Source organism: Talpa occidentalis, unplaced genomic scaffold, assembly GCF_014898055.3.
Source record: "Talpa occidentalis isolate TD23 unplaced genomic scaffold, MPIMG_talOcc4v2.1 talOcc4.10, whole genome shotgun sequence".
Lineage (NCBI taxonomy): Eukaryota > Metazoa > Chordata > Mammalia > Eulipotyphla > Talpidae > Talpa > Talpa occidentalis.
The window spans coordinates 31,456,083-31,482,877 of NW_023600993.1; the positions used below are offsets into that span (position 1 = coordinate 31,456,083).

Consider the following 26,795-nt stretch of genomic DNA (forward strand, 5'->3'; position numbering starts at 1 on the left):
GCGGAATGATAAATGAGCGATTATAGTCTTTTCTGTAAATCGTAACTGAAACCCAAAGGAATTAGAAATATGAAACCGTTTAGATGCTGGTAGACGGATGCATTTGAGATAACGAAGGTGCGAGAGAGAAGCTTTTGGGGAAAGTGGGACTACAGTAAGAGCCCATAATGCTGGAGGCTTCAGCCAGCAGTGTCAAAAGGTGGAAAAGGAAAGAGCCTTTTGATTTGCCTAATTTCATCTGGGTCAATTTCTGGGGGTAATCAAAGTCACGGGAATGAAATAAAGCTAAAGTATAAAACCCAAAAGAATGGTGTAGAAAGCTTTAGTTTTGAAAGCGTATATCGAAGTGGTCAAATTCAAAAGAAATGCAAACCAGAGAAGAAAAAAAAATTAAGGAAAGCCAAAGAGCAGCTACTTCGATAGGACCTTTAGAAACTGGAGAACCGTCCTAAAGTAAGGCCCGAGGGCTGATCGCCGGCCCAGCCTCGTCCCCTTCTCCGGGCTGCCCTTGGTGGAGGAACGGGGCGGGGGTGGAGGGGGTGGGGGTGGGGGGGGGGGCAGTAAGGTGGCGGTGAATGAGCCTGCGCGCATGCGCGTCCTTCACCCCACCCAGCTACAGACCCTGGCTCGCGCCCGGTCACCCCACGTTCCCTGCCCTTCTACCGACCCTCAGGCCTGGCCCGCCACCTGCCGCCCTACCACTCTCCGACTCCCCCGCCCAGGCCTCATCTCCGAGTGCTCATCTGCGCCCCCTGAAGCTTTCGGCGGGGCGCCCGGCGCCTCATCCGAGCGAGACGGTAAGGCGAGGGGGCGGGCGCTTCGCTGCGGCGGGGAGGGCGGGCGGGCGGGCGGGCGGGCCCCTGGGCACTGACGTCATGACAGGGCCGCGGGGCGCCAGGTTTCCACCGCGTCGGGCGCTGCGCGCAGGCGCTCGGGGAGGAAGGCCCGGCACGCCTCAGCCAATGAGAGCGGGGCCTGCGGCCTCGTGCTCGTGCCCGCACTCACCTCGAGCCGCCCGCCGGGGCAGGCGCCGGATGGACGGCCGGAGCGGCGCGCGCCCCGCGGGGATTTCAGGGGCGGGGGCCCGGAGAGCACCGCGGGTAGGCGCCTGGCAGGGCCTGCGGTCCGGAGGGCGAGGGCGGGCGCCGGCGCGTGCTCGGGGCCCGGCTGCACCCCCGCTGCGCATGCGCCCTCCCTCACCCCCCCCCCTTCACCCCCCCCACCCCCGGCTCAGCCCTGCGGGAGGAGCGACCATCCTCCCGGGCACCCGGTGGGCGGTGGAGCGGGTCGGAGGCAGCCCCCGCGGCCGACCCTGGCCGCACTGTAAGCTGGAGGGAGGGGCTCCCTGCGGGCTGCCCGGGCGGAGAGGCGGGCGGGCGGGCGACGCCAGGTCACGCCAGCTCGTCGTGCTCACTTTTGAGCTCAGGCAATGCCACGGGCCGGGCACTCACCTCGCATCGGTTTTAACTTGTTTTGAAAGGAGAAAGCAAAAGACGATTTAGGTTTTGTTGTTTCCGACTCTATTTCTATTTGGACTTACCCTATGAGAGTGTTAGGACTCAGATCCCATAGCAGAGGATTTAGGGCAAGGAAGCTACCTGCGCTGCGGTTGCTACAATTTATTAATTTATCTACTATTACTTCCTTCTTTTCTTTTTTTTAACCCGGTCTCTAAGATGCTTTCAACTGAAAAGCATTGAAAAATTGCCTGATTATCTCTCTCCTTGATGGAACAAACTGCTTTTTTAAACCTTCACGATAGTTACTAAGTTTACATCAGAGTCACCCGAGGGAGTGAACTGCTGTTAAGTTACTTTCAAATAGAAATTGTGCCAAATGGTCAAAGATCAACCCTAGGACCAATCTACTAGGCAATCACGATTAGTTTATTGTCTATCAAAAGTAATTCAAGTGCAACAAATGACCTTTCCATCGATTTAGATCTACCAAATTTGACTTGAAACTGCACAGAATTAAAATCAGAAAATTTTATGAATTAGAAGCTAATTATCGGGCCTCCCCGGTGGCGCAGCGGTTGAGCGCTGGGTTGCGAAGCTGCCCGCAGCCTCTGCAGCACCGGTTCGATCCCTGGCTGCTCCCCGGCCACCGGAGGAGGGTCCCACATGGCACACAGACCTCTCCTGCCGCCCGCTGCTCCCCTCAGCAGTGTACTTCGGTCCTTCTGCCTGCTCTGCTCCCCGCTCTGGCTCTGGTGAATTCTCTCACCCTCCCGCACTTCTGACTGTACCCAGTGCATGTATAAATAAAGTAAATAAATCTTAACAGAAAAAAAAAAAAGAAGCTAATTATCACTGTTAGTGGATTACAGCAACCATTTACAGTGGTTTGTCGGTGAATTGTGCCCTCCCCCCTTTGCCACCTTCTGTTCTGAGTGGTCACTATTTCCTGGGAAAAGACCTTCATTCTAGGTGTACCACCTGCGAATTTCCCATAGCACTCTGCAGGGCTGTCTCATTTCATTTGCTGCATTGTTTTATTAGTATCTACTTGCGTCTGTTTTCCCACTCTCCTCACCTCTAGATTGTATGTTTTGGAGAAGTGGAATGGTGTAGAGCCTGAAGCCTGACTTGCTAGGTGCTTGGAGAATGCCTGCTGAGTTGGGTAAACTAAGAACTCAGAGTGCCTCATAATATAGTGTAATCGTTTTAGTTGTTTTGTAGCATACCTCGTTCTTTTTTTTGAAGAGCGAATGAAAATTTGTGTTTTATTACTAAGCAAGTGCTAACTCTTGTTTTCGAATAATGAAAATAAACACCTATGCGTATTTGTTCAGATAAATTCCATTTTCCCCCCTGAAGTTAGTGAAATGAAGTAATTCATTTGTTAGTGAAATGAAGTAATTCATGAAGTTTTGACTTGTTTAGAACTAACAAAAGTTCTATTTTTAGAACTTTCAGACACAAATCCCTTATTTCAATCATTCTGAATTTTCCAATCTCAGATTTTGTCTTCACATAAAATGTGTTTACAGCATGTTCTAGCTATAGATGTGCTTATTAGGAGGGGGGAAGAATTCTACAGTTTTTATACAACCTGGATTATACGATAATTGTTGCCCCTTTTATAAACTTTCTATGTGCCAGGTATTGCTAACCCCCTTATGTATATTATTTTACTTACTGTGGAGACTGCCTTATCTGACCATGTCACGTTAACTTAAAGCACTTTTGCCTGGCATTGAGTAGGGTCAGCAGAGTCTGCTAGAAATAAAATGTGAGCCACAGGTGTAATTTTACTTTCTAATAGTAAATTGCAAAAGACAGTTAAAGCCAGGTTGTGTTTTACTTTTTAAAAAGCAAAAAGAAAGAAGTGAGCTTAATTTTAATGAATTGTCTCATTTCAGCATCTAATCAACGTAAAAAAAAATGAGATACTTTGCATTCTTTCTTTGTACAAAGCTTTAACATCCAATGAGTACTTTACTTTTGAAACACATCTCAATTCAGAATGACCATGTTCCAGGTGCCCACTAGCCTCCTTGTGGCCCCTTTAGACAACTGGGGCTCATTTCTTGCTCCACTGAGTGTGAACCTTTTTAGGAAATAGCCTTTTCACCAGAAAAGTTGACAGAAAACAGCTAACTCTTAACCTGGATTAACCTAATTTTTAAAAGTTCTCTTTCTTAGATCTAGAAAGCATGATTTAATAATCATGCTTATATTGGAAAATGAAGGGACTCAGAATAGGCCTCCCCAAGAGGTACCCCTTTTGATGGATGGTTTATTTAGAGCTGAACTCAATCAAGAGTTCATTATGCGGCAAATTACCCTGGCCAGCTGAAGAGAAAGTTTTCTCACTCCTTTAACTACCTAGGAAAATGTAGATTAAGGGTCTTACCCAGGATTAGGGTTATTACCAGAAATAACCTTTCTATTTGAATAACTTATCTTTGTCAGAACAAACATCTACTTAACCAGACATCTGCCTTCTTTTCATCATGTGAATTGCCATCCTTCCCTTCTTGAAGCCCAGACCCCTATCCCATGCCTTAGCCCAGGATGGCCTGTCTATGTAACTTTGCTGTCAGTCCTCAAACCACTCATGTCTATGTGGGCTCCCTATACATACAAAATTAATTAATTTTTTTCTCCTGTTAATCTGTGTGATGTTAATTTGTTTATTCAGTCAACCCAAGAGGAACCAAGAGGGGTAGGGGAAAATTGTCCCTCCTGCCCCACAAGAACATTTTATTTTCGGTGGGATAATCTGTTGTCATAGTTCCATATATTGATGTCCTTTACTAGTCATTCCTCAAAGTAGTTTAGTTCTATTGTGTCTTTGAGCAATGAAAGAGTAATTTTTCTGCATAACTAAAACCAGTATTTTAAGGACAGAAACATTTTACTTAGAATATTTTTGACAGATGTTTCTGAAACATGCTTCATAATTCTCTCTGCACAACGTTCTTTATGCTTTATGTTTGAAAACCACTAAAGAGCTTCATGGCTGCTGCCAGGTTTTGGCAATTATGAATAAAATTGTTATAAACATCTGTGTGCAGGTTTGTGTGTAGACATCTGTGTGGGTAAATACCAGGCAGTGTAATTGCTGCATAATGAACATTATAAGTTTTGTAAGAAACTGTCCAAACTATCTTTCAAAGTGGTTGTACCATTTTGTATTCCTACCAGCAATGAATGAGAGTTCCTGTTGCCGTACATCCTCACCAGCATTTGATGTTGTCACTGTTTTGGATTTTGGCTGTTCTCATTCTTTTAATATGCAATGTCCTAATAACATTATGTAAATCACCTTTTCTTGTGCTTATTTGTTATCTGTTTATCTTCTTTTATGAGGTGTCTATTAAGGTCTTTAAAACATTTTCTAATTGCATTGTTCATTTTCTATTGTTGACTTTTAAAGATTCTTTGTGTATTTTGGAGGACTGTCCTTAATTAAATATCTATATCTTTTGCAAGTAATTTCTCCAAGACTGTGACTCATCTCATTCTTTCACAGCACACAAGTTTGTATTTTTTTTAATATAATGAAGTTCAGCTTATTCAGTTTCTTTTTTTAAAAAGATTTATTGATTTATGCATACAAGAACTGGGGTATAGGCCAGAGGTGTGGGGGGGTACGAAGATTCACCAGAGACAGAGTGGGGAGTAGAACAGGCGGATTGACTGAAATACACTGCTGAGGGGAGCAGCAGGCGAGAAAGCCGTCTGCTGCGCCATGTGGGTTACCTCCCTGACTGGGCATCAAACTCATGCTGCAGTGGCTGCAGACAGCTTCAAAGTGCTGTGTCTTAACCCCTTGTACCACCAGGGAGGCCCCTTATTCAATTTCTTAATGGCTTGTACCTTTGGTGTTTTAGCTAACAAGTAAAATTGCCATACCCAAGCTATTTCAGAAAGATCATCTCGGTTTTCTCTAATGTTATCTTCTAGGAGTTTATATTTTACGTTTAGGTCTGAAGTCCATTTGAGTTAATTTTTATGAAGGATGTAAGGTCTGTGTCTAGATTAACTTTTTCCTTGCCCCAGCACCAGTTATGTCTTTGCTCCACTGTGTTGCCTTTGCTTCTTTGTCAGAGATCAGGTGACTGTATTTATGTAGGTCTATTTTTTGGCTCTCTGTTTTGTTCCATTTGTCTATTGTTTCACCCATACCACACTATTTTAATTACCATAAGCTTTATAATAAGTCTTGAAGTAGTTCTATCCTCTTCTTTGTTCAGTGTTGAGCTGTCTTTTCTGAGTTTTAGCCTCTCCATATAAACTTTATATGTGTCATGCCCACAAAATAATTTCCTAGGATTTAAATTAGAATTACCTTAAATTTACACATCAAATTGGAGAGAACCGGTATCTTGACAATATTGAATCTTCCTGTCCGTAAGCATGGAATATTTCTCTAATTTTCCTTCAATTTCTTTCATCAAAGTTTTGTAGTTTCTCTCATGTAGAGCTTACATATATTTTATTAGATTTATACCTACATATTTCATTTTGGGGAGTATTAATGTAAATGATAACGTGTTTTAATTTTGCATTCCACTTGTTCATTACTGGTATCTGCTTAATTTTTTTTTCTGCTTAATTTCTTAAGCAATTAAGGATGCCTAGAAGTTGATGTACATTTATATTAAGAAATGTTTTGCCACCTGAGACCTGTGAGGAGGTAAGCTTCATGGTCCATTCTGTAATTAATATGGGGGAAATATGTTATGCATTTGGTTAATTTCAAATTATTGGGTTTTTTTAAATTCTAAAGTTACAATGTAGGGAAGGAAGAAAAAAAGAAAATTTATTTGAGCATCTGAGTCCATTCAAAGCAGAAGGTGAAAAGAATACTGTCTTTCAAAATATTCCAGTGTGGAAATTTTAAGAGGAAAAAATGTAAAGTTTGTCCTCAGCACAATTCTTATCATGTTATCTTTAAGTCCATTGCTATCCTATGGAAAACCACTTTGTATTTAAATTAATAGCAAGATCATTTGACTACTACATTTCCCATCTGTGTATGTATAATCTAAAACCCGTCCACTTGAAAAAATGATTTAAGGAGTTCAATAACATAAATTTAACTGGCATACTGATAGTCATATAGAGGGTAAATGAAATAGAGATCAGAAGCCCTGGAGAGAGAGGGGACCATTGTGTGAACAACTAATTGAACAATTACTCAGACAATTAAATTTAATTCTGGCTTCTTATCAGCCGCATCAAAAAGGAAAATAAATTATTCACTTGGCTCAAAATACAATTTGACCTGTTATGTAAAAATATGTGAAGTATTAGGTTTCTAAAACAAATGTAGCAATAGTTAGTGCCTTTAAATAGCTATTCTGTATGTGACTATTTTCAGCAGTCACTGTTAAAAGGAAGTTCTCTAGGGGAAGCCAACTTTCCACCAGCTGAGTTTATGACAGGGATTATTAAAGGGAGACTTTCTCTGATTGAATTCATGACACAAATTGCTTTTTTTAAAAAGTGGGAAAGAAACGAGAGAAAGAGAGCAAGACAAAGAAACTGGGATACTGGAAAATCTCAGGCAGTGCTTCTGGTTGTGGAGACATCCCCACAGTGGTAGCCTTTCAGCGCCCCTGACGGGCAGTACAGGGGTCCCTGCATCCCGAGTCACCCCTGCTGTTCGACTTTATTGCTCCCAGCCTTCAGCAAACTATTTTAGTCATGGCCCATAAAAAGTTTCATTACCATCATGACCCTTGCCACACACAATATCCCATGGTATTTTCTGTTCTGTGTTTTTGTTTTTGTTTTTAACGTGGCTCATAGCCTAGTAAGTTGATTTCACAACTCAGTGATTTCTGGAAACACTGCTGTAGAGTAATGGTGTGCAAATTCTTTGCTGTTGATTAGAAATCAAGTGGCTGTAAGTACAAAATAGACACCAGTGGTGGCATTTGTGACTTACTACTACTTTTGGGGGGGAATTTTACTATTATTATCTAATATCTTCTCATATTGCATCAGAAGATTCATATCCATTGTGTTTAGAAACTTTGTAGCACTCACTGATAAGAGAATAAATTCCAGGAAACCACAAAGTTAGGCATTTTGCTTCCTCTCTTGTTTCTAGTGTTTTGTTCATACATAGTAATTTCAATGTGACTGTCACTTTAGGCAGTGGGGATTTGTGTGTATATCAGTGCCCCAGTGAGTAATAAAGCCACTTCTTTTTAAAAGGTTATGTCTGGAGAAGATATTTCCACACTGGTTTCCCTACTCAAGAGCTTTATCAGGAGCTGAAGCTGTCAATGCTTTGAGACCGTTTTATTTTGCAGTACATCCAGATTTCTTTGGACAGCATCCCAAGGAACGGGTAAATTTTTTTTACTTTAGTCTACTTTTCTGTTTAGTTTATCTTTGACACTATATAACAGAGAGTTCTATAAATTTGCTCTTTGGTGATGATACAATCAGTGCTTTGAACTAATGTGAAATATAGATACTGAAAGTAGAAAATATAACTACTGTTTTTGGTGACAGGTGGTAGTGCTTATGCACACAACAAAACTCATGTAAACTCTTTAGGGTGTCCATAATCATGTTTCCTGTCCCAGTTTTTAGAGTAAAATTGAGGATTGGAAAGAAAAGTTCGGGCCTCTAGTATCATCAGTTCTTGTTTGAAGGATGATCCAGGAAGAATTCTCCACACCCTAGTGGAGTTCCCTAGGCTGCGTGTTGCGGTCCACTCCTCTGTAGCTGCTTATGTGTTTATTGTGGCTAAGAACAACATCTTACAATAAATTAAATAGACAAAAATAAGCTGTGCCTGATTTCAGATAACACTGTGTGTTTCATCGCTTCACAGTGATAAGAAGTTGTTATATGTGCCATTCTATAGAGCTGTTCTTTCACTAAAGGACTTTTTTTTTTAACTTAACAATATATTCTGGTTGAAAGGATGTGCCATAATTCAACCAATCTCCTCTGGATGGGCATTTTAAGAGCCATTTATATAGAGAGAAATTTGCCCTTTTCTATGAAACAACTTGCAAAAAAATTCTCCCAGTTGGTTGTCTATAGACTGCTTGTGTGTGTGTGTGTGTGTGGTTTTTTTATGTGTTCTTTTAGTTTTTAGAATTTTTTTATGTAATTGGACTTATCAATCTTTTATTACTTTGGGATATTTAGTCATAATTAACCTTTTTCCATACCTAAGTTATAGAGGAATTTAGCCATCTTTTCTTCATTTCATCCATATGGAGTTTATCTGTTACATGTTGTAGGTCCAAAGAGCTATGCTGAATTATTGAATAACCTAATAATATACTTAAAAAGTGAAGATATAATTTCTGTTATTTCCTTGTTTTTAATATTTTTTTCCTAGGAAATCAATGAAAATTCTCTTAAGAGATTAAGTGCCTACTTAGAAAGCCTTCAGAAGCCAGGCTTCAAGTCTTTGAAACCAACTCAGCTTATGTTTTATGTGAGAGAAACAGACCAGAATTCCTCTGATGGCCAGGAACACTTAAGCTCTTCCGGTAGGTTTTAATATTTCTAGTACATCCCATGCAAACTTCATGTTAATGTATTCATGGATGTTCAAAGTAAGATATCAGAATGATACCATTCATATATTAAAAAGAGACCATTGGAACTGTGGCTGTGTGTAAACATATATATAATATATACGCATAAGCATGCACAAAAGGTCTAGAGCAGTGCTGTCCAAGAAAATTTTCTGTGATGACACAAATGTTACACATCTGCACTAATACCACAGGCACTAACCCCATGTGGCTGTTGAGCATTCAGATGTAGCTAGTATGACCAAGGAACCGAATTTTATTGACTTTCATTTAACTATCATATCAGACAGTGCAGGTCTAAAACCATACTGTGTGTTACATGGGAAATTATGTCTGGTAGAGATTTGAGATTGTGTGCTTCTTCACATAAGACCTTTATTTATATATGTATACACATATATAATCTTAGATAAGGGTGTATTTATATAATACTTGTATAAATTTCAAAACCAATTTAAAATATTTTTTAAAAAAGAAGAGTCGGTGAGTTATACTGGAGAAAATACCTGTCTTGTTGTCAGCTTGTATTTAAGCCCTCGCTCCATCCCTTTTTAACCTCCTTCAATCTGTATTTCTTCACATTTGGAAAGAGAGATCATAATGGTATAATTGATGGGAATATTGCTGAAAAGTTGTGTTAAACTCAGCTACAACCACACCTATAAAACCCAATAAAGGGAGGAAGATAAACACCAAACAATGGATGTCCTACTGACAACAAGGTAAATTATTAACTTCAGCCCAAAGTCTACCCAGTGTCAGAATCAGATTATGAAGCATTAACTTTTAAACAACTAGGGAATTTTAAATCACTTCTCGAAATACACTTAGTAGCTAGTTGGGTGGGGAAGTGTGAGGACAATCTCTTACAACCATAGGGAAAATTCAGGATGAGTTTCTGTGACCTCTAAGACCAGAATTACGTGACCTCTCCTCACCTACCACAGTGCAGCCTCCTGCCAGCTTCTCCACCCCACCCCCTTCATTTCAGTCCTGGAAACTGCCCTTGATGGATATTTGCTCATAAGAAAGTGTTTCCATCACTGTACAGACCAGACTCAGGAGTGGCAGTGAAGATACTCTGAATCCCCTTCTTGGACTGGGCAGGGTTTGATGTCAAAGTAGAAAAGAAAACAGACAGCTAGAGGAATTCATGAAGATAAAGACAGTGTGGTATCTAATTTGAGAGGGAAGTCGATTTCTGTTTATAGATGATTGCCAATAGGCAGAATCTTAATTGGTAATGGAATGTTTTAAAAGCGTTTGAGCCAATGTGTGCATGAAAAATTATTTTTAAAGTAAAGTAAATAAGCATCTGTATTAATTGGGGTAATTATGTTCTCTAGGATTTCGAGCAGTCAAATTTACTTTGCACACCAGAGACCTGCTAAGCACAGTATTACATATTCTCAACTGCTGCAGCTTGTCTATTGAACACATCCAAAGCTTGAATACTAATGTGCATTCCCAGCCTCTCAAAGAGGCTAAAAGGATGCCTGACAGGCCCATCAAATGGGACAAGTCTTATTACACCTTTACTGGATTCAAGGACCCTGATGAAGACCTTGAACAAGTCTCAAGAATGGAAACAACTCTACCGTATGTAAAAGTTTTTATTCAACAAAATTTGCTTGTAGTTCATTTTTTTAAAGATTTATTTATTTATGCATACAAGAACTGGGGTACAGGCCAGAGGTATGGGGGGTGAGAGGATTCACCAGAGACAGAGTGGGGAGAAGAACAGGCAGATTGACTGAAATACACTGCTAAGGGGAGCAGCGGGTGAGTCAGGAGAGGTCTGCTGTGCCATGTGGGTAGCTCCCTGGCCGGGGATTAAACTCATGCTGCAGTGTCTGCTGATAGTTTCATAGGATGCGTCTTAACCCCTTGCGCCACCAGGGAGGCCCTGTAGTTCATATTTAAAATTAAGCTATCATTTTCCAGGAAAAGCAGTCCTATTGATATAGTTAATCTGATAGCCATTATGAAAAATTTCATATTTCTTACTTAAATGCCAGAATACTGCCAATTCTTTTAAATTTTTTGGCTTTTTGATACATATAAGAGATTGTTTTAAGTTTTAAAAATTCTGCTCCTCAAGTTATTCCAGGTATGGAGAAAGGACTATAAAAAAATATTAAGTATCTCACATGGTAAGCATTTCCAGTTTCTTCAGAAAGTTCAATAGTAAGGTACTTTAGTGTCATAATCCATACATAAGTACATAGAGACAACATTTCATTTTAGTTATAAAAGCTATGTATACAATATGTTTGTCATTTGTTATTTATCATTAATGTTTTTTGAGCAAGCCATTTCTGAACTTCCTAAAGACCAACCACATTCCATTCATGTAGTTGTCACTAAAGAGTCCATGGCTTAGCAGAGGGCTCTCTCATTATGGCACAGTAATTATGCTCCACTCCGCACTGGCAGAGTATCTGCCTTGTGGATGACCTACTAACTCAGGAATTCCTCTCGTTATCTAGTGAGGTCCCAAATAAGGCTAAAGAGACAGGAAGGTAGCAGAGTCCATCACAGAAGGGAAACAAATGTCTGTCTGAAAGCGTGTGTGTAGATGTCTATCCATCTGTATCTGCTGTGTTGGTCTGTCCCTGATATATGTCTCTATGTGTAACTGATGGACAAAACACCTCCCTGAGCATGTAGATTTTAATTGTTAAGATTCTCTTCTGGGGCCTCCCTGGTGGCGCAGCGGTTGAGCGCTGGGTTGCGATGCTGCCCGCAGCCTCTGCAGTGCCGGTTCGATCCCCGGCTGCTCCCCGGCCACCGGAGGAGGGTCCCACATGGCGCGCTAGACCTCTCCTGCCGCCCGCTGCTCCCCTCAGCAGTGTACTTCTGTCCTTCTGCCTGTTCTGCATCCTGCTCTGACTCTGGTGAATTCTCTCACCCTCCCGTGCTTCTGACTATACCCAGTGCTTGTATAAATAAATAAATCTTAAAAAAAAAAAATAAAAAAAAAAAATGAGCAAACAAACAAAATTTAAAAAAAAAAAAAAAAAAAGATTCTCTTCTGTAAACAAAACCAAGAGGAGAATACAGCTCTGGGAATGATAATTTAACAACAGGTCAGAAGTAATGAGTCAGTAAGATATGGGGTCAGAAAATGTCCACAGTCAGGGTGGAAGAGAGATTGTAGATTGTGAATTGCATGGAAGTGGGACACAATAGCATTGGAATCACTACTACAAAATGTTTCGGGATTTTATACTCATGACATGCTTCAGACTACAGAACATCTGCACAAATAATACAAAGAATTGCCTCCAGGCAGATTCCCCCAATAGCTAACACTGGGGTGAGGTGGGTGGGAGCAGGAGGTGGGTAGAGTTCAGGCAGACAGTCTCACATCATACATTGGCTCTCCTCCTGGTTTATAGGTTAATTTAGTGTTTTTCCAATCACAAAGTTTAACAAAATTTAATGATTTGAAATATCAAAGTTGTTCTGCTTTGCTTTTTTTCTTTAAAATTGTTTAAGTGTTGTGTCTCAAAAGTCATGTGTATGCTGGGTCACCATTTAAGCTGCTTCTTACTGTGGGTTGCTGCAGTTTGGATCTTGGCTTTCCTTTTCGTCTTGTTTTTTTTATTTTTATTTTTTGTGGGACCCTCGCCGGCGGCTGGGGAACAAACCAGCGCTGCAGAGGCTGCGGGCAGCCTCACAGCCCAGTGCTCAACCGCTGCGCCACCAGGGGAGGCCCTCCTTTTCATCTTCTTAAACACATGAAAAACTGAACTTCTCTTGAGATAACTAAAAGATTTTTTATCTCTAGGAACTAAACCAAACATCTTCAAGTTGCAGTGCAACTTTAGATCCTGTGGCTCCATTTCATTGTCACCTTTTTCCTCTTTGCCTGGATCTTGTAACAATGCATGCAGTTAACCTATTATTATAATATGACAAAATCATTTTTTAATCAAGACAAGGTCCAGTAAACAAATTAACCACTGTGAGATGCCACTTCATACCCTAAGCTGGCTATAATCAAAACGAGAACAACAAATGTGACAAAGATGTAGGGAAAGACAGATGTCCACACAAAAACTTGTTCAGAGTAGCATTATTCATAATAGCCAAAAAGTGGAAACAACCCAAATGTCCATCAACTGATAAATGACAAGCAAAATGTGGTACATTCACACAGTGGAATAGTATTTGGCCATAAGAATAAACACAGGACTGATACATGCTAGCACAGGGATGAACTTTGAAAACATGCTCAGTGAACGAAGCTGGTCCTAATGGACCATTAGCACATGATTCCATTTATGTGAACTGTCCAGAATAGAACCATCAGAATAGAGACAGGAAGTGGATTAATGGTTGCTTAGAGCTGGGTGGGAGGACTGGAGTAACTGCTAATGGGCACATAATTTCTTATCAGGGTGATGAAAGTGTCCTCAAATTGATCATAAAACTCTGAACACACTAAAAATAAGTGACTTGTCTGGTACAAGTGTTATATTTCAATAAAGCTTTTAAAAAATGATTACTACTGTTTTGTAGAAAACCCATATCAGTGATTACTAAGTAACACCTTAGATTACTTCATTTTTTAATATTTATATATATATAATCAGCATTTCTGATACTTTTGGGCTTATGAAACTAAAGGGATGACCTCAGCTCTACAAAAATATAAACAAAACTGTGCATAGCCAACGTGGTAGCCAACGAGTCTGGCAGTTTCTGGGCCCCTTAGTCTCCTTCGAGATACTGTCCCTTGAGTCTTACAATTTGAAAGCTCTTAAATGGTTCAACAGTTTTACAACTATTTACAGAATAATTACAAGGGTTTTTTTTTTTTAATTAATCATTGAAACAAGAAATTGCAAGGTCTTTTTACATAAGCATGGACCCTTATACCTTCTACATAAGACCCTTATACCATTCTTCTACATAAGAATGGACCCTTATACCTTCTGAAATTGTGTTAAAGAAATTAAATATATGGGCAACTAATACTGCAGAAGTTAATGGGCATAAAAACTAATTCCAAAAAATGTGTCCCCTGATGGCCTTCCCATGACTTGTTAGTTTTACTGATTTCATCAAAATTCTTTCGCACATGATGGTATCTCTTGTACATCAAACACCAAAATTATAAAAAAAAAATTTCCAGTTTGGTTTTTCATATATTCAAAAATAAAGACATTCTCTGTAGTTTTTGCCTCTAGATAAATGCTTGAAAATAACTAACCTAGGCCTTACTTTTTAAATCTATCTTTTATTTCTACTTTGACATACTTACAGACTTATAGAACATCGTAAGAATAATAGAAGAATTACCTCCATGTAGGTTCCCCCAAAAGCTGACATGGGGGCAAGGTGGGCTGGAGGAGAAGCTGGAGGTGGGAAAGTTCAGGCAGACAGTAGGGACTTTCTGTGCAGCCTGAGCAGGGGCCACCAGAAGGGAGAATGGGAAGAGAGGACAGGGAAGAGTAATTATAGTTGGGTTAAAGCTTTGCTAGAAACTCAGTATAACATTGGAGTAACTTTAAGGTGAGGCATATGTCTTTTAATAGTGGAGGTGTTGGCATTATAATTAGTATGGGGGGGGGGTGTGTATGTATATTTCTAGTGTTGTGTTTTTTTCTTTGTAGATCCTGGTTAGATAACAATGGAAAAAGTGCTGTTAAAAAGCTGAAGAATAGTTTGCCACTTAGAAAAGAACTAGATCGTTTAAAAGATGAACTGTCTCATCAATTGCAACTCACAGATATCAGGTAATAAAGAAAAGAGAACCCAACTTAGAGATTAAAATAAGCATGTAGTACCTATTGGTAAAGCTTTCCAACACTTAAATATTTGCATCTTTAATTGTTCTGATAATGAAATATTTTTCAATTATCTTTTTATGGAACTCATCAAATGTTCATCTCTATAAGAAGCTATTGTCAGTTCTTGTTTAATATAGTAAGGTTCAGATGGTGACATTTTTAGCATAAGAAGTTTGTTTTTTTGAGTTTATAAGAAAAACGTCCTTTTCCATATGTACATAATATATTTTAAAAAATTTTCCCCCATCACATAAGCTTGGTATTCAAGCTTAATAATAGGAAAGAGAAAATGGATGTTGTATTCTTGGTTCTGTCACATAGCGTGACTTCTTAAATAAGTGATCATAAACTAGGAAATCACCATTATATAAAGATACACACTAAAGCTTATTATAAAAGTACATTCAAGAGCTGTTAAAACTGTAAGGAAGGGGGTCACAAGAGCCTCAGAAAATGGTCACCAGGCTTTGTGCTTAAACATTCCTATTACTTTTTGCTCTAGTCAGTTTTGTTGTTTTCAACCCTCATGATCAGGACATTTTTCTTACATTGAACCAGGAGACTATTTGGTACTCACCTATTAGGTTCTCACCTTCTTCCTGTGCTTACAGAGTACAGATAATACTTATATGTTCTGTTCTTGTATATTCAAGTCATAGTTATCTGAGATTATTCACATTTCAAAAGACAGCGTTGAGACTTAGAGTGGATATGGTATTTGGATTTGTGCTGATAACTGCTCTTTTGTTATCACATGTATCGTTTGGGTGCCAAAATTTGGTTAAAGAGGCTTCTTCCAACTCCACAGTCTAAAAGCATAGACTTTTCTGCCCACAAACAAAATAATGAGATCCTTTTTTTTCAAAGTTTATAAAATAAAATACATGAAAATAACTTTTTTCTCTTACACATGTTAAAAGTTCTATCAAATCAGACTGGGATTAGGAGAATGAAAACATCTCTTTAATATTAAAGTAGTAAGCATTATTTTAAAATATTGTAGAGAAATTTCTCAACTTTATTCTTATTATGATAAATATCAGTAGACTGAGCCCACATGACCATGAACAGGACAGCTTCTTACCTTCCTGGAAATCAGCCCCCCTCCAACAAATGGAAACAGCATGACTCCTGGCATTGTCCCTGATTCTAAGCAACCTGTGCTAAAGACCACTTGCTAATAAAAACAGCATTTACTAGTCTTATCACAATGTTAATTCTTTGAAATTATATCTTAGTTTTTCAAATGAGGGATAAGGGGAAAATAACTGATTACATTTTATCAGAAATGACATTACACTCATCATTTTTTAAGTTTTCTGAGAGCTTGTTTGGAGTGCCTTCTTCACAAACATCCTTCAGATGATGTCCAGTAAATACTTCCTGTGCTGCCGGGTAAATGTCCTCACTTTGTGTGAAAGAGAAACCTCAGGAAGGCAAGAAGCAGCTTGTTCAAGGTCACAAAGCTATTGAAGTATGAGTTTAGAATTCAAACATGAGTTTTCTGACACTGCGTAAGGCCAGTGCTCCTTCCATGTGCACAGTGCTGTGTCTGTGACACTTATCACACCACAAGATGCCATTTTGCTGCTAAGAAATAATTGTTGTTTGTAAAATGAGCAGGTTACACGATGCCATAAAAATCGGTTCTCTAAGGTCTGATTTTTTAAAAAAAAGGTCTGATAAACATAATTGGAATTTCTAATTGAAACTTAAATCTAAAACAAGATAATTGTTTTACCATGGAAAAGAAGATTTTTTGAAAGTTTTTCCCATTTTAACTTATTTTAAAATAGAAGCAATAATGTGTTTGCCTGTTTTAAACCCTTAGCTACCTAAACATAGTAGTAATACTTTACCCCGATAAGCCATTTTCGATTTAGTTGTTTCATGAAAAATGAGCTAGCATGGAAACACGTTGTGTGCCTACTAAAGAAACTCATTGGCTTCCATGGGAACCAAGCATTTGGGGGTGAATGCACGCCCTCTTTCAGGGGCCCGGGTGGTAACGCGCCTGTGTGCTCTGTTGGACTAGGTGGCAGAGGAGCTGGGGCATCGCCCACCGCTGCAGCCAGCTGCATAGTTTAGGCCGCTTAGCACAGCAGAACTTGGAAACACTTAAAAATGCAAAAGGTAAACATTTCCATTTTCTTTTAAAATATCAAATAGTTGCTATACCCAGCTGTAAATTGTAGAAGAAAACTAATAACAAACCTTGAGATGTGACTTTAACACAACTGAACTTTTCAATCTATTCCTTTGAATAAAACAGTGACATAAAATTAGCCTTTAAGCTTCTACTGAATTTAATCCTGAATCTACACACTGAATTTAAGTAACTGTTTGCACAACGCTAAAAAAATGAAGCATCTCTGAACAGGGTTTGTGTTTTATCATCAGGATGTACAATAATCTTTACAGACCGTTCTGGAATGAGCGCAGTGGGGCATGTGATGCTGGGGACCATGGATGTCCACCATCACTGGACAAAAGTAAGAGAAAGCTTAAAAGTAAAACAAAAACTGTTTTTGCCATTGACATACTTTTGTTTCAAACAATGCTATTATGTCAAGGAATTAAAAAAGATTTTAAATTGTAACTTCAGCCGTTTTCAAATAAAATGCTTAATATCACAGAGTTAAAATTCTCAGAGAGCTGATTGTTAGATCAGTTTTTATTTGGAAATGTTGTAGTTGTTTCTGAAGTATAGCCTAAGCTTGCATTCTCTTATTTTGTTTTGTTTTAAAAAGATTCATTGAGGGCCTCCCCGGTGGCGCAGCGGTTGAGTGCTGGGTTGCGAAGCTGCCCGCAGCCTCCGCAGCGCCGGTTCGATCCCCGGCTGCTCCCCGGCCACCGGAGGAGGGTCCCACATGGCGCGCAGACCTCTCCTGCCGCCTGCTGCTCCCCTCAGCAGTGTACTTCGGTCCTTCTGCCTGCTCTGCTCCCCGCTCTGGTGAATTCTCTCACCCTCCCGCGCTTCTGACTGTACCCAGTGCATGTATAAACAAAACAAACAAACAAACAAATAAATAAATAAATAAAACATGCCTCTATTAAAAAAAAAAAATGTTTAAAAACAAAAAGATTCATTGAGGCATAACAGGTGTACAATATTTAGTGTATGTAATTGTATGAGATTTTACACCTAAATACTCGCCAAAAACCATTCCACAATCAAGGCGTATTTATTTACTCCTTTGTGTTGGAGGGGGTGTCTGCTTTCATTCATTCAGCATAATTGAGATTTATCCATGCTGTTACCTGTATCAAAAGTTTGTTCTTTTTTATTGCCGTATGATATTTCATTGTATAGATGTACCGTTGTTTGTTTATCCACTTGCCTGTTGATGGACCTTGGGCTGTGTCAGGTTTTGGCTATTAGAAACTGCCACGGACCAGCCCAGTGGCGGCGGGAGATCGAGACAATCTCCGAGATTGAGTGAGAACGAGCAAAAGGTGGTCAAAGGAATTAGGGCGAGGGACAAGAAAGAATGACACACAGACACACTCAAGGGAGAGTGAAAATCTGAGTGCAATTTATTAAAATCAACCTTCTCTTTTTATACATTTCTGTGACAATTACCTAAGATTATTTTTCACAGTTTGTGGTAAATCATACATCAGATATGCAGTGAAACATAGCAAGAATTATTACATACTGTTTTTCACCTAAATTCCATTTAAGTACAATTATCGATGAATCAAGCACTTACTGTAATTTACTCAGAGGAGGTCTTTGTTATCCTAACCTTAACTTAAATATTACCTACATGATTTTTATTATGATCATGTTTTATATATTTATCATAACATTAGTTTTTTTTGTTTTTTTTTTTTTTAAAGATTTATTTATTTATTTGTTTATACAAACACTGGATACAGTCAGAAGCGCGGGAGGGTGAGAGAATTCACCAGAGAGAGAGCGGGGAGCAGAGCAGGCAGAAGGACCGAAGTACACTGCTGAGGGGAGCAGCGGGCGGCAGGAGAGGTCTGCGCGCCATGTGGGACCCTCCTCCGGTGGCCGGGGAGCAGCCGGGGATCGAACCGGCGCTGCAGAGGCTGCGGGCAGCTTCGCAACCCAGCGCTCAACCGCTGCGCCACCGGGGAGGCCCCATAACATTAGTTTTTAATTACCACATACTATTATTTGTTATTAGCATTTACTATAAAATCACAATGATTACTTTTTCTTAGTCATATATTTAAGCATGTTCTAAAAGCAGCTAAACCAGTTTAAAGCATACAGCTGGGCAGTGCAGCACAGGGCTATTGAATTGTAAGTTAAAGATTAACGGTGTGTGTCTCAGTGTTTTCAGGCAGTGTTTGTTGGTTGCTTATGGCGCCGATGCACAGCAATCCTTTCCTGTAACATCAGAGGGGGTCTTTTCTGCTTAACATGAACGCCAAAGTTTATTATGCTGAATCCCCTCGGGGACTGCGCCTGTCTTAGGTCGTCAGGAGTCACAGACATGCGGCTAGCCAGTGCCTTCTTTAGTCTGCCCCCGATCTTACCCGTCATTGACTGTCCAGTCCAGCGCACAGGGGAAGGGGGTCTTATATACTCTGACTTATGTCTGAGTTAAAGCCTCCCTCTTTCCAATAAGTTTACGGGCATCCAGCAACAGAGGCTGACACAGTGGCAGGGGCTGTCACAAGAAACAAATCTACTGTGAGGATGTCAGAACTCTTTGTCCTGAACCTGGGAGAGAGGAATGAAGCAGCACCCAGCAACCTGTGCTGCTGCTACTGCTATTAATGTGTAGATATCACTCTGATAGCTGTTACTACAAGTGCAGCTTAAATTAAGTGATTTAGGGGACTCATTTAACCTTAATACTGCTAGTTTTGAAATGACTCTAGAGTTGGAAAAGATACAGTGATATGAAAGATTATGAGATAAGGTTATACTTATCTGTATTCCTATGAAAACTATTTACATATTTGTTTCATGTGGATTTTTATTCACTTTTTGAACATGCAACTAAAGAATGCCCCTCAGCTATAGAGCAAGCATTTGTAGCTTGTTGATTGGCAGACTGGGCCAAAAGCTTAGTGACCTCTTTTAAAAATAAAATATCTTGAAACTTAAAAAGAGAAAAAAAAGGGCGGTGATATTTATTTACAAATGTTGGTGATGTATTGTTCAAATTAAATATTTAGAAGTAAATACTTGCAAACCACATATCTCACAAAGATTTTAAATATAGAACATAGATTTTACATATAAGATATATCTAGAATACATCTAGAACTCTCCAAACTCAACAGTAAGAAACAGTTTAACCAGAAAATGGGCACACAGATGACAGGAAGCACATGAAAAGATGTTCAATGTCAGGAGCCACCGAGAAATGCAAATCAAAACTATCATAAAATAGTACCCACCTGTCAGAATGGCTAAGGTGAAAAATAGTGTTAAGACCAGTTGTTGCTGAGGATGCAGCAAAACTGGAGCACTCACCCCTCGCTAGTGGGAATTACAGTGGTACAGGCACTCTAGGAAAGAGTGGGACCAATTCTTACAGAACTAAATATGTGCTTGCCATATGCCCAGCAGTTGCAGTCTTGGGCATTTACACTGGAGAACTGAAAAACTATAAATTCATATAAAAATGTATACACAAATATTCATAATAGCCCTCAAACAAGAAGAAACCACATGTCCTTCAGTGTGTGAATGGTTCAAGAAAGTGGCACGTCCACACTGGATACTGTCCAGCACTAAAGAGGAAGGAATTAGTAACAAAAGCAGCAACCTAAGGGGATCTCAAAGGCCTTGTATTGAGTAAAAAAAGCCAGTCTCAGAAGATTATATGTTGTCTGATTTCATCCCTATTATTTTCTTATAATAATAAAATTATAGAAAGAACAAATCAGTGGTTGCCAGGGGTTGGGAAGTAGGGGAGCAGAGGTGACTGTGACTATAAAAGGGTGGCATGAGAGACCCTTTTGATAGACCTTTTCTGAACTTCACTATGGTTGTGATAATAATGTACACGTGTAATAAAACTGCACACATACATTCAGACAAGTAAAACCCATGAAGCCTGAATAAGGTTCGTGAATTGTACCAAACTCAATTTCCTGGTTATGATGTTATGTAATTTTAAAAGATGTTACCATTGGGAAAACTGGATAAAAAGTTGTGTGAATCTCATTATCTAAAAATAAAATAAAAGGGGCTTCCCCCGGTGGCACAGCGGTTGAGCGCTGGGTTTCTGAGCTGCCCGCAGCCTCTGCAGCGCCGGTTCGATTCACGGCTGCTCCCGGGCCACCGGAGGAGGGTCCCGCATGGCGCGCAGACCTCTCCTGCGCCTGCTGCTCCCCTCAGCAGTGTACTTCGGTCCTTCTGCCTGCTCTGCTCCCCGCTCTGGCTCTGGTGAGTTCTCTCACCCTCCCGCGCTTCTGACTGTACCCAGTGCTTGTATAAATAAATAAATAAATCTTTAAAAAATAAATAAATAAAAAATAAAATAAAAGGGCCTCCCCGGTGGCGCAGCGGTTGAGCGCTGGGTTCCGGGGCTGCCCGCTGCCTATGCGGCTCCGGTTCGATCCCCGGCTGCTCCCCGGCCACCGGAGGAGGGTCCCACATAGCGCGCAGACCTCTCCTGCCGCCCGCTGCTCCCCTCAGCAGTGTACTTCTGTCCTTCTGCCTGCTCTGCTCCCCGCTCTCTCTCTGGTGAATTCTCTCACCCTCCCGCGCTTCTGACTGTACCCGGTGCTTGTATAAATAAATAAATAAATATTAAAAAATAAAAAAATAAAATAAAATAAAACTTTCCAGTGTAGTTACCATTTACACATGACTAACCCATTGAGAGAAACATTGAAAAAGTAGGCAGGAGAATTATTTTACACAAAGTGCTAGAAATACATTATAAATAATTTGTAGAATTTACACTGCTGACGGCTTTGATTATAGAAGAGCTTTTGAAGCCTTTTGTCTCCTCTAAAAGTTGTATAACATAACTTTCAATATTAAATCTGAGTTGTGAAGCAGACCTGGAGTTGAAATATATATACTTTATTTCTAAGGCCCTTCTTTATCATACCATTTAATAATTCTAAACTAATCCGAGTGTTTTACTTGAATATTTAACTGACAGGATGTATTTGGAAGATTTTCCATCTTTTTAGATCCTATTTAAAAATTCCTAAGATTTGCAGTGGTTTGTTTTGACTATTAATATTTCTGTCGATAGCATTACGTTGTCTTTTTATCACTCACTTGAACTTGCATTCTCGGAAAATAATTTCCTTGTTAAAATTTCTAAGTACATTTGTTGCAACCCTAAAACTGAGCTATTACAGTAATAGAAAATGAAATATTTTTCCTTTTTTTCAACACTAGCTTTTTGAAAGATTACCAACTTATTTTGACCTTCAGAGGAGGTTAATGCTTTTGGAAGATCAAATAAGCCATCTTCTAGGTGGCATCCAAGTTGTTTATATCGAAGAATTACAGCCAGTATTGACCCTTGAAGAATATTACTCTCTTCTCAATGTGTTCTACAACAGATTATTAAAAAGTAGAATACCTTTCCACCCTCGAAGTCTGCGTGGCTTACAGATGCTCCTGAATAGGTAACTATCTAAAATGGAGGAATTATTATTCCTTCCCTTAGGTGGGCTGGGTGGGACGTGTATTAAACTGTATTGTATTTCATTGGGTAGTTGATGGTAATTATAAAAAGACTGTCACAGCTCTGTCCATGACATTCTCTTACACATTAGAAAAGAGGATTGAAGGATAGACTCTCTAGTACATTCTGTAAATATATTGCCACTGAAGGGGCTAAGTCAATCCTCTGGAAAGCTTTTTAGGATTCAGCTCATGTTGAATCAGTAGGCCACATTTCTCTGCACACACTCCTTTCCAGGCACGGGGCGTGGTGCTTAAGAGCATTCTCTTTCACCTCATAACCTCAATGATAGTGGGTTATTACCCCGTTTCACAAATGACCAAGGTCACAGGGCTAGGAAGGATGTAGGTGGCATGACAAAGTCTGTATCTTTAGGGACAGCAGAATTTATGTCAGTTTTGCTGCACTTTTATGGCAAATCCCTTTTCAGTTAATCAGACTAAGAAAATGTTTTCTTTAGGGCTGAGGTGCAGGGGATGGAGGAATAATGTTTTTCCTTTCATGTATGTCTCATTCCAGTGACAGATATGCTCCAAGCTTGCATGAACTCGGGCATTTTAACATCCCAATTCTCTGTGATCCAGCAAACCTCCAGTGGTTTATTCTTACTAAAGCTCAACAGGCCAGAGAGAACATGAAAAGAAAAGAGGAGTAAGTGCTGTCAGCCCTCTGTAGTGCCTTGACATTCAGCCTAACCTGTGAAAATTCAGACATCGGAATTCACAAATGGATATTAAACTTAGGAGACTGACTTTGTCGATATTCCATATTTATTTATTCCCCACTTTGTTCTGCCAGAGATTGGATGTGACTGTATGCTAAGTGTCATGACCTAATGACATGCGCACCATGTACCTCAATTTGGGAAACAGGGCTTGTTAATGTAAAGGTCAGCTCTAGAACAGAATAAAATATAAGACCATCAGAAAGAAATGCCCAGATGTGAAAAGAAATCTTTAATGTTTAAAAATTTGAAAATAACTGATATGCAGTAAATTTCATCTGCATTTTAAGTAAATGAGAAGAAATTTTAAAATTAAAATATTATTTCAGCTCGGGCCTCCCGGGTGGCGCAGCGGTTGAACGCTGGGTTGCGAGGCTGCCTGCAGCCTCTGCAGCACCGGTTCGATCCCTGGCCACCAGGCGAGGGTCCTGCATGGCGCTCAGACCTCTCCTGCCGCCAGCTGCTCCCCTCAACAGTGTACTTCAGTCCTTCTGCCTGTTCTGCTCCCTGCTTTGGCTCCGGTGAATTCTCTCACCCTCCCGCGCTTCTGACTGTACCCAGTGCTTGTATAGATAAATAAATCTTTAAAAAAAAAAAAAAAAAGAAAAAAGAAGAGCTGTCTCTGTGCAGTTTGCATCTTTGATGAAATCATATCATAGCCTACAGTTTCCTATTTTGTGGACTGTGGGATAGTGCTGGGTCATGTTTTGTCTCGCCTGGGAAAAAAGGAAGGTATTACATTTCGAAGGGAGTTGTTTTTCTGACGATCTTGCCTAGGAGGCTTGGTTACCAAGGGTTTCTTCATTCCTCCACCATCTGCTGGGACGGTTGTGTGCCCGAAGCCGGCACAGGTGCCTTGGATGGAAATACACTGTCCTGTCCCCTGGTCCCCGAATGCATCTCTGGTAGGAGGTTTGAGCACTGTAGGGGTGTGAGTGGTAGCAGGAGCGGAGATGAGGTTGAGCGGGCAGATGAGCCCTCGGAACCACGGCAGTTTTGTTTCATTCACCTTATCTCGTGGTTTCCCAGGTGAGGTACCAGTCGGCCTGGTACACCTGTGAGGGCGTGACAAGGCTGAGTCCTCTTTCACACAGCCCAAGATTTGAGGGGTTGCATCCATTGACTAAAACTACATCTTCATAGCCACCTGGGGGAGAAAGTGTTGAAGACACTGAGTCATTTACCTCGTGGGCTTTACCCCAAGCCCTTGATGCACTAGACAGTGTGGCCCTGGAGAAAGGGGCAGCAGCTGATGGGAGAGCCAGAGAGAAAAGGACCTACCCTCGGGAGCCTGGTCTCCTCTGAGCCTGCTGTTGATAGGGAAGGTTTCGAAGTCATCACCGCCCAAGGGGCAGGCCAGGCTGCAGGTAGCTCCTCAAGCTAGGCATTCCTCCGTGCCTAAGAGCTTCCAGCTGAGGCAGGAGAAGAGTTCTTTAAAATGTCTTATTTTTACCCCATCACTGCTTACAAAAAAGATTTAATAAGTACTTAAAGAGACACGTGTGAAAATAAGCCAGTAGGTACTGGCTGCATGGTAACTGTCTTTCTAAGCAGGTAAGGTAGCATTTGTGGGTGCCATTTTCAGTGTTGTGAGTAGACTGTCTTAGCCCGATGTATAAAAATATATTTACAGTTCTTTTATTTGGTTATAACTCGTGGCAATATTATGTTTATTTTTAATATAACAGGTTAAAGGTTATTGAAAATGAATTGATGCAGGCTTCAACAAAGAAATTTTCTCTGGAAAAGTTCTATAAGGAGCCCAGCGTATCCAGCAAACAGATGGTGGACTGTTGTAAGAGACTTCTAGAACAATCACTGCCTTATCTACAAGGGATGCACCTCTGTGTTTCACATTTTTACTCTGTTATGCAGGATGGAGATCTTTGTATTCCTTGGAATTGGAAGAATGAAGAAGATGTGAAATAACACCAAAAATCTGTATTATTTTTTAAAGAGATAAGAAACTGTTACTTATTTAAATGCAGAGTTTGAAATAACAGTATTATTTGCATATTATGAAAACAAAGTTTCTAACTGCTGCTTTAAAAGTAGACTTTTTAAAAAAAAATTAATTTCCACAAAGAAACTTGTTTTTAAAAGGTTCTAGCTCCCAACCTTAATCTGACTGGAAGGATTGAGTTGAAAGATGTTGACGTGAAAGAACCTATTTTAGTGGTATGTAAATGAGGACTTTAAAGAGATATATTTTTATATGAATCAAAGTTGGTAAGTACAAACAGGTCTCATGCGGTTCACTTCTAAAGTAACGGAACTCCCTCCCACGTGCAATGTCATTCAGCACACACCTTTATAGGTCCCCCTCCTGTGTCCACACACATGTATTTTGCAGCCAGTACAGACAGGTGATGTTCTGAACAGATGGTGGATGGGTAGCAAGAATGAAGGCAACTAAATTTTACCTAAAATAAGCAGAAAAGTGGGGAAAGCAATTGAACAGCTGACAGCAGTTTGTGAAACACCTTACTGACGAGAATTTAGCTTCAAATCCATTGAATTTTCCTACCCATTAAAATACTGTAACTGGTGGTAGCACGGAACCAGTAGACAGTGAGTGGTTCTGAATCATTCATTGAGGTGACTCATTTGTTTTCATGGACAAACACTACCCAGGAAAAGCCTTGCTTGTTTCCCGAAGAGTTTCAACAAGCAGGGTCAGGTGCACATGGTCAAGACCAGTAGGGATTCCAGTCACCCCTCTCATCTGGGTCTTCCTGCTTCGACCAGTGTCTGTAGTGCTGGTAAGAGCCCCTTGGGGCCACCTCTGGGCCACAGCAGTATGGGTCTCGCTGTAGCCCCCACGCAGTCCAGCTTCTCTTGCTGCTGAGTGTCCCCTAGGATAACATTTTTAACCAGGTCTAGACTGATAACATTTTTAACCACTTCAGCCTGTTTCTCCAAAGGAGAATGTGACTCCTGGTTTGGGACAGTGACTCTTACTGCTAAAGATGAGAAAGGAACTTTTTCTGCAATGGATTCAAAAGGAAAGATGTTAAAAGTTGTTCTTGAAGTATGTTTTAAATATATATAAAACACACTGATTAAACTGTTTCAATTCAAATGAGTGTTCAAAAGTGTTGATTTCAGTTATTATACTCTGTGCATATTATATGTTTCTATCCGTGCCTAACAACTATACATATTTTTTTTTCTAATGTAACAAATGTTGCCTATGAAGATTTTCCAGAGCCAAATGATGGGAGTAAAAAATTCCATAAAGGTTACATAAGAAAATCTATTGGAAAAATGGTTTTGGATTATGCCATTTTCTCAAATCAACTAATATAGAATCATCAGTAATATGTTTTGAAGTGGACTCTGGACTCTGTCTCAGAACTAATTGTTATATAATAAATACTGCATTAATCAGATCATTGTTTTTCTTATTATTTATTAATAGTTATACAAATATCACTATGTAATAAGAAATCATAGGCCATTGGTGGCCTGCATAGGCCTGTTCGACTCCTCTCCCAAATCCAACATAAAAGAGAAAATTTTGTCCCACCCCTTAAAACTACACAGGATCAGGCCCTGCTAACCACAAAAGCTCAGGTCAGAAATCATCTCCAGAGTTCCAC

At 40.1% G+C, this 26,795-nt stretch overlaps 1 protein-coding gene across 3 annotated transcripts; it reads left to right on the forward strand.

Moving 5' to 3' along the window:
• Positions 1-619: 619 nt before the first annotated feature.
• TCAIM (T cell activation inhibitor, mitochondrial) lies at positions 620-26,579 on the forward strand. 3 transcript variants are annotated; one of them, XM_037527304.2, is made up of 11 exons: positions 620-797; positions 6,076-6,147; positions 7,677-7,812; positions 8,824-8,977; positions 10,372-10,624; positions 14,650-14,772; positions 16,862-16,959; positions 17,227-17,318; positions 22,178-22,410; positions 22,989-23,120; positions 24,882-26,579. In XM_037527304.2, exons 2-11 carry the CDS (start codon positions 6,119-6,121, stop codon positions 25,120-25,122), a joined length of 1,491 nt encoding a protein of 496 aa, XP_037383201.1. In that variant the 5' UTR covers positions 620-797; positions 6,076-6,118; the 3' UTR covers positions 25,123-26,579. The 3 variants fall into 3 exon arrangements, with proteins under 3 accessions (XP_037383201.1, XP_037383194.1, XP_054549428.1); XM_037527297.2 differs by lacking the exon at positions 620-797 and adding an exon at positions 1,022-1,100; XM_054693453.1 differs by lacking the exons at positions 620-797; positions 22,178-22,410; positions 22,989-23,120 and adding an exon at positions 1,023-1,100 and having other exon boundaries at positions 24,882-24,940.
• The last annotated feature ends 216 nt before the right edge of the window (positions 26,580-26,795 follow it).

Bases quoted from the DNA above. Each gene is read 5' to 3' on its own strand.
- TCAIM (XM_037527304.2), top strand. From the start codon at position 6,119: ATGTTTTGCCACCTGAGACCTGTGAGGAG. The intron at 10,625-14,649 runs GTATGTAAAAGT...TTTTCTTTGTAG, and splicing joins AGAATGGAAACAACTCTACC to ATCCTGGTTAGATAACAATG. The intron at 17,319-22,177 runs GTAAGAGAAAGC...TTTCAACACTAG, and splicing joins TCCACCATCACTGGACAAAA to CTTTTTGAAAGATTACCAAC.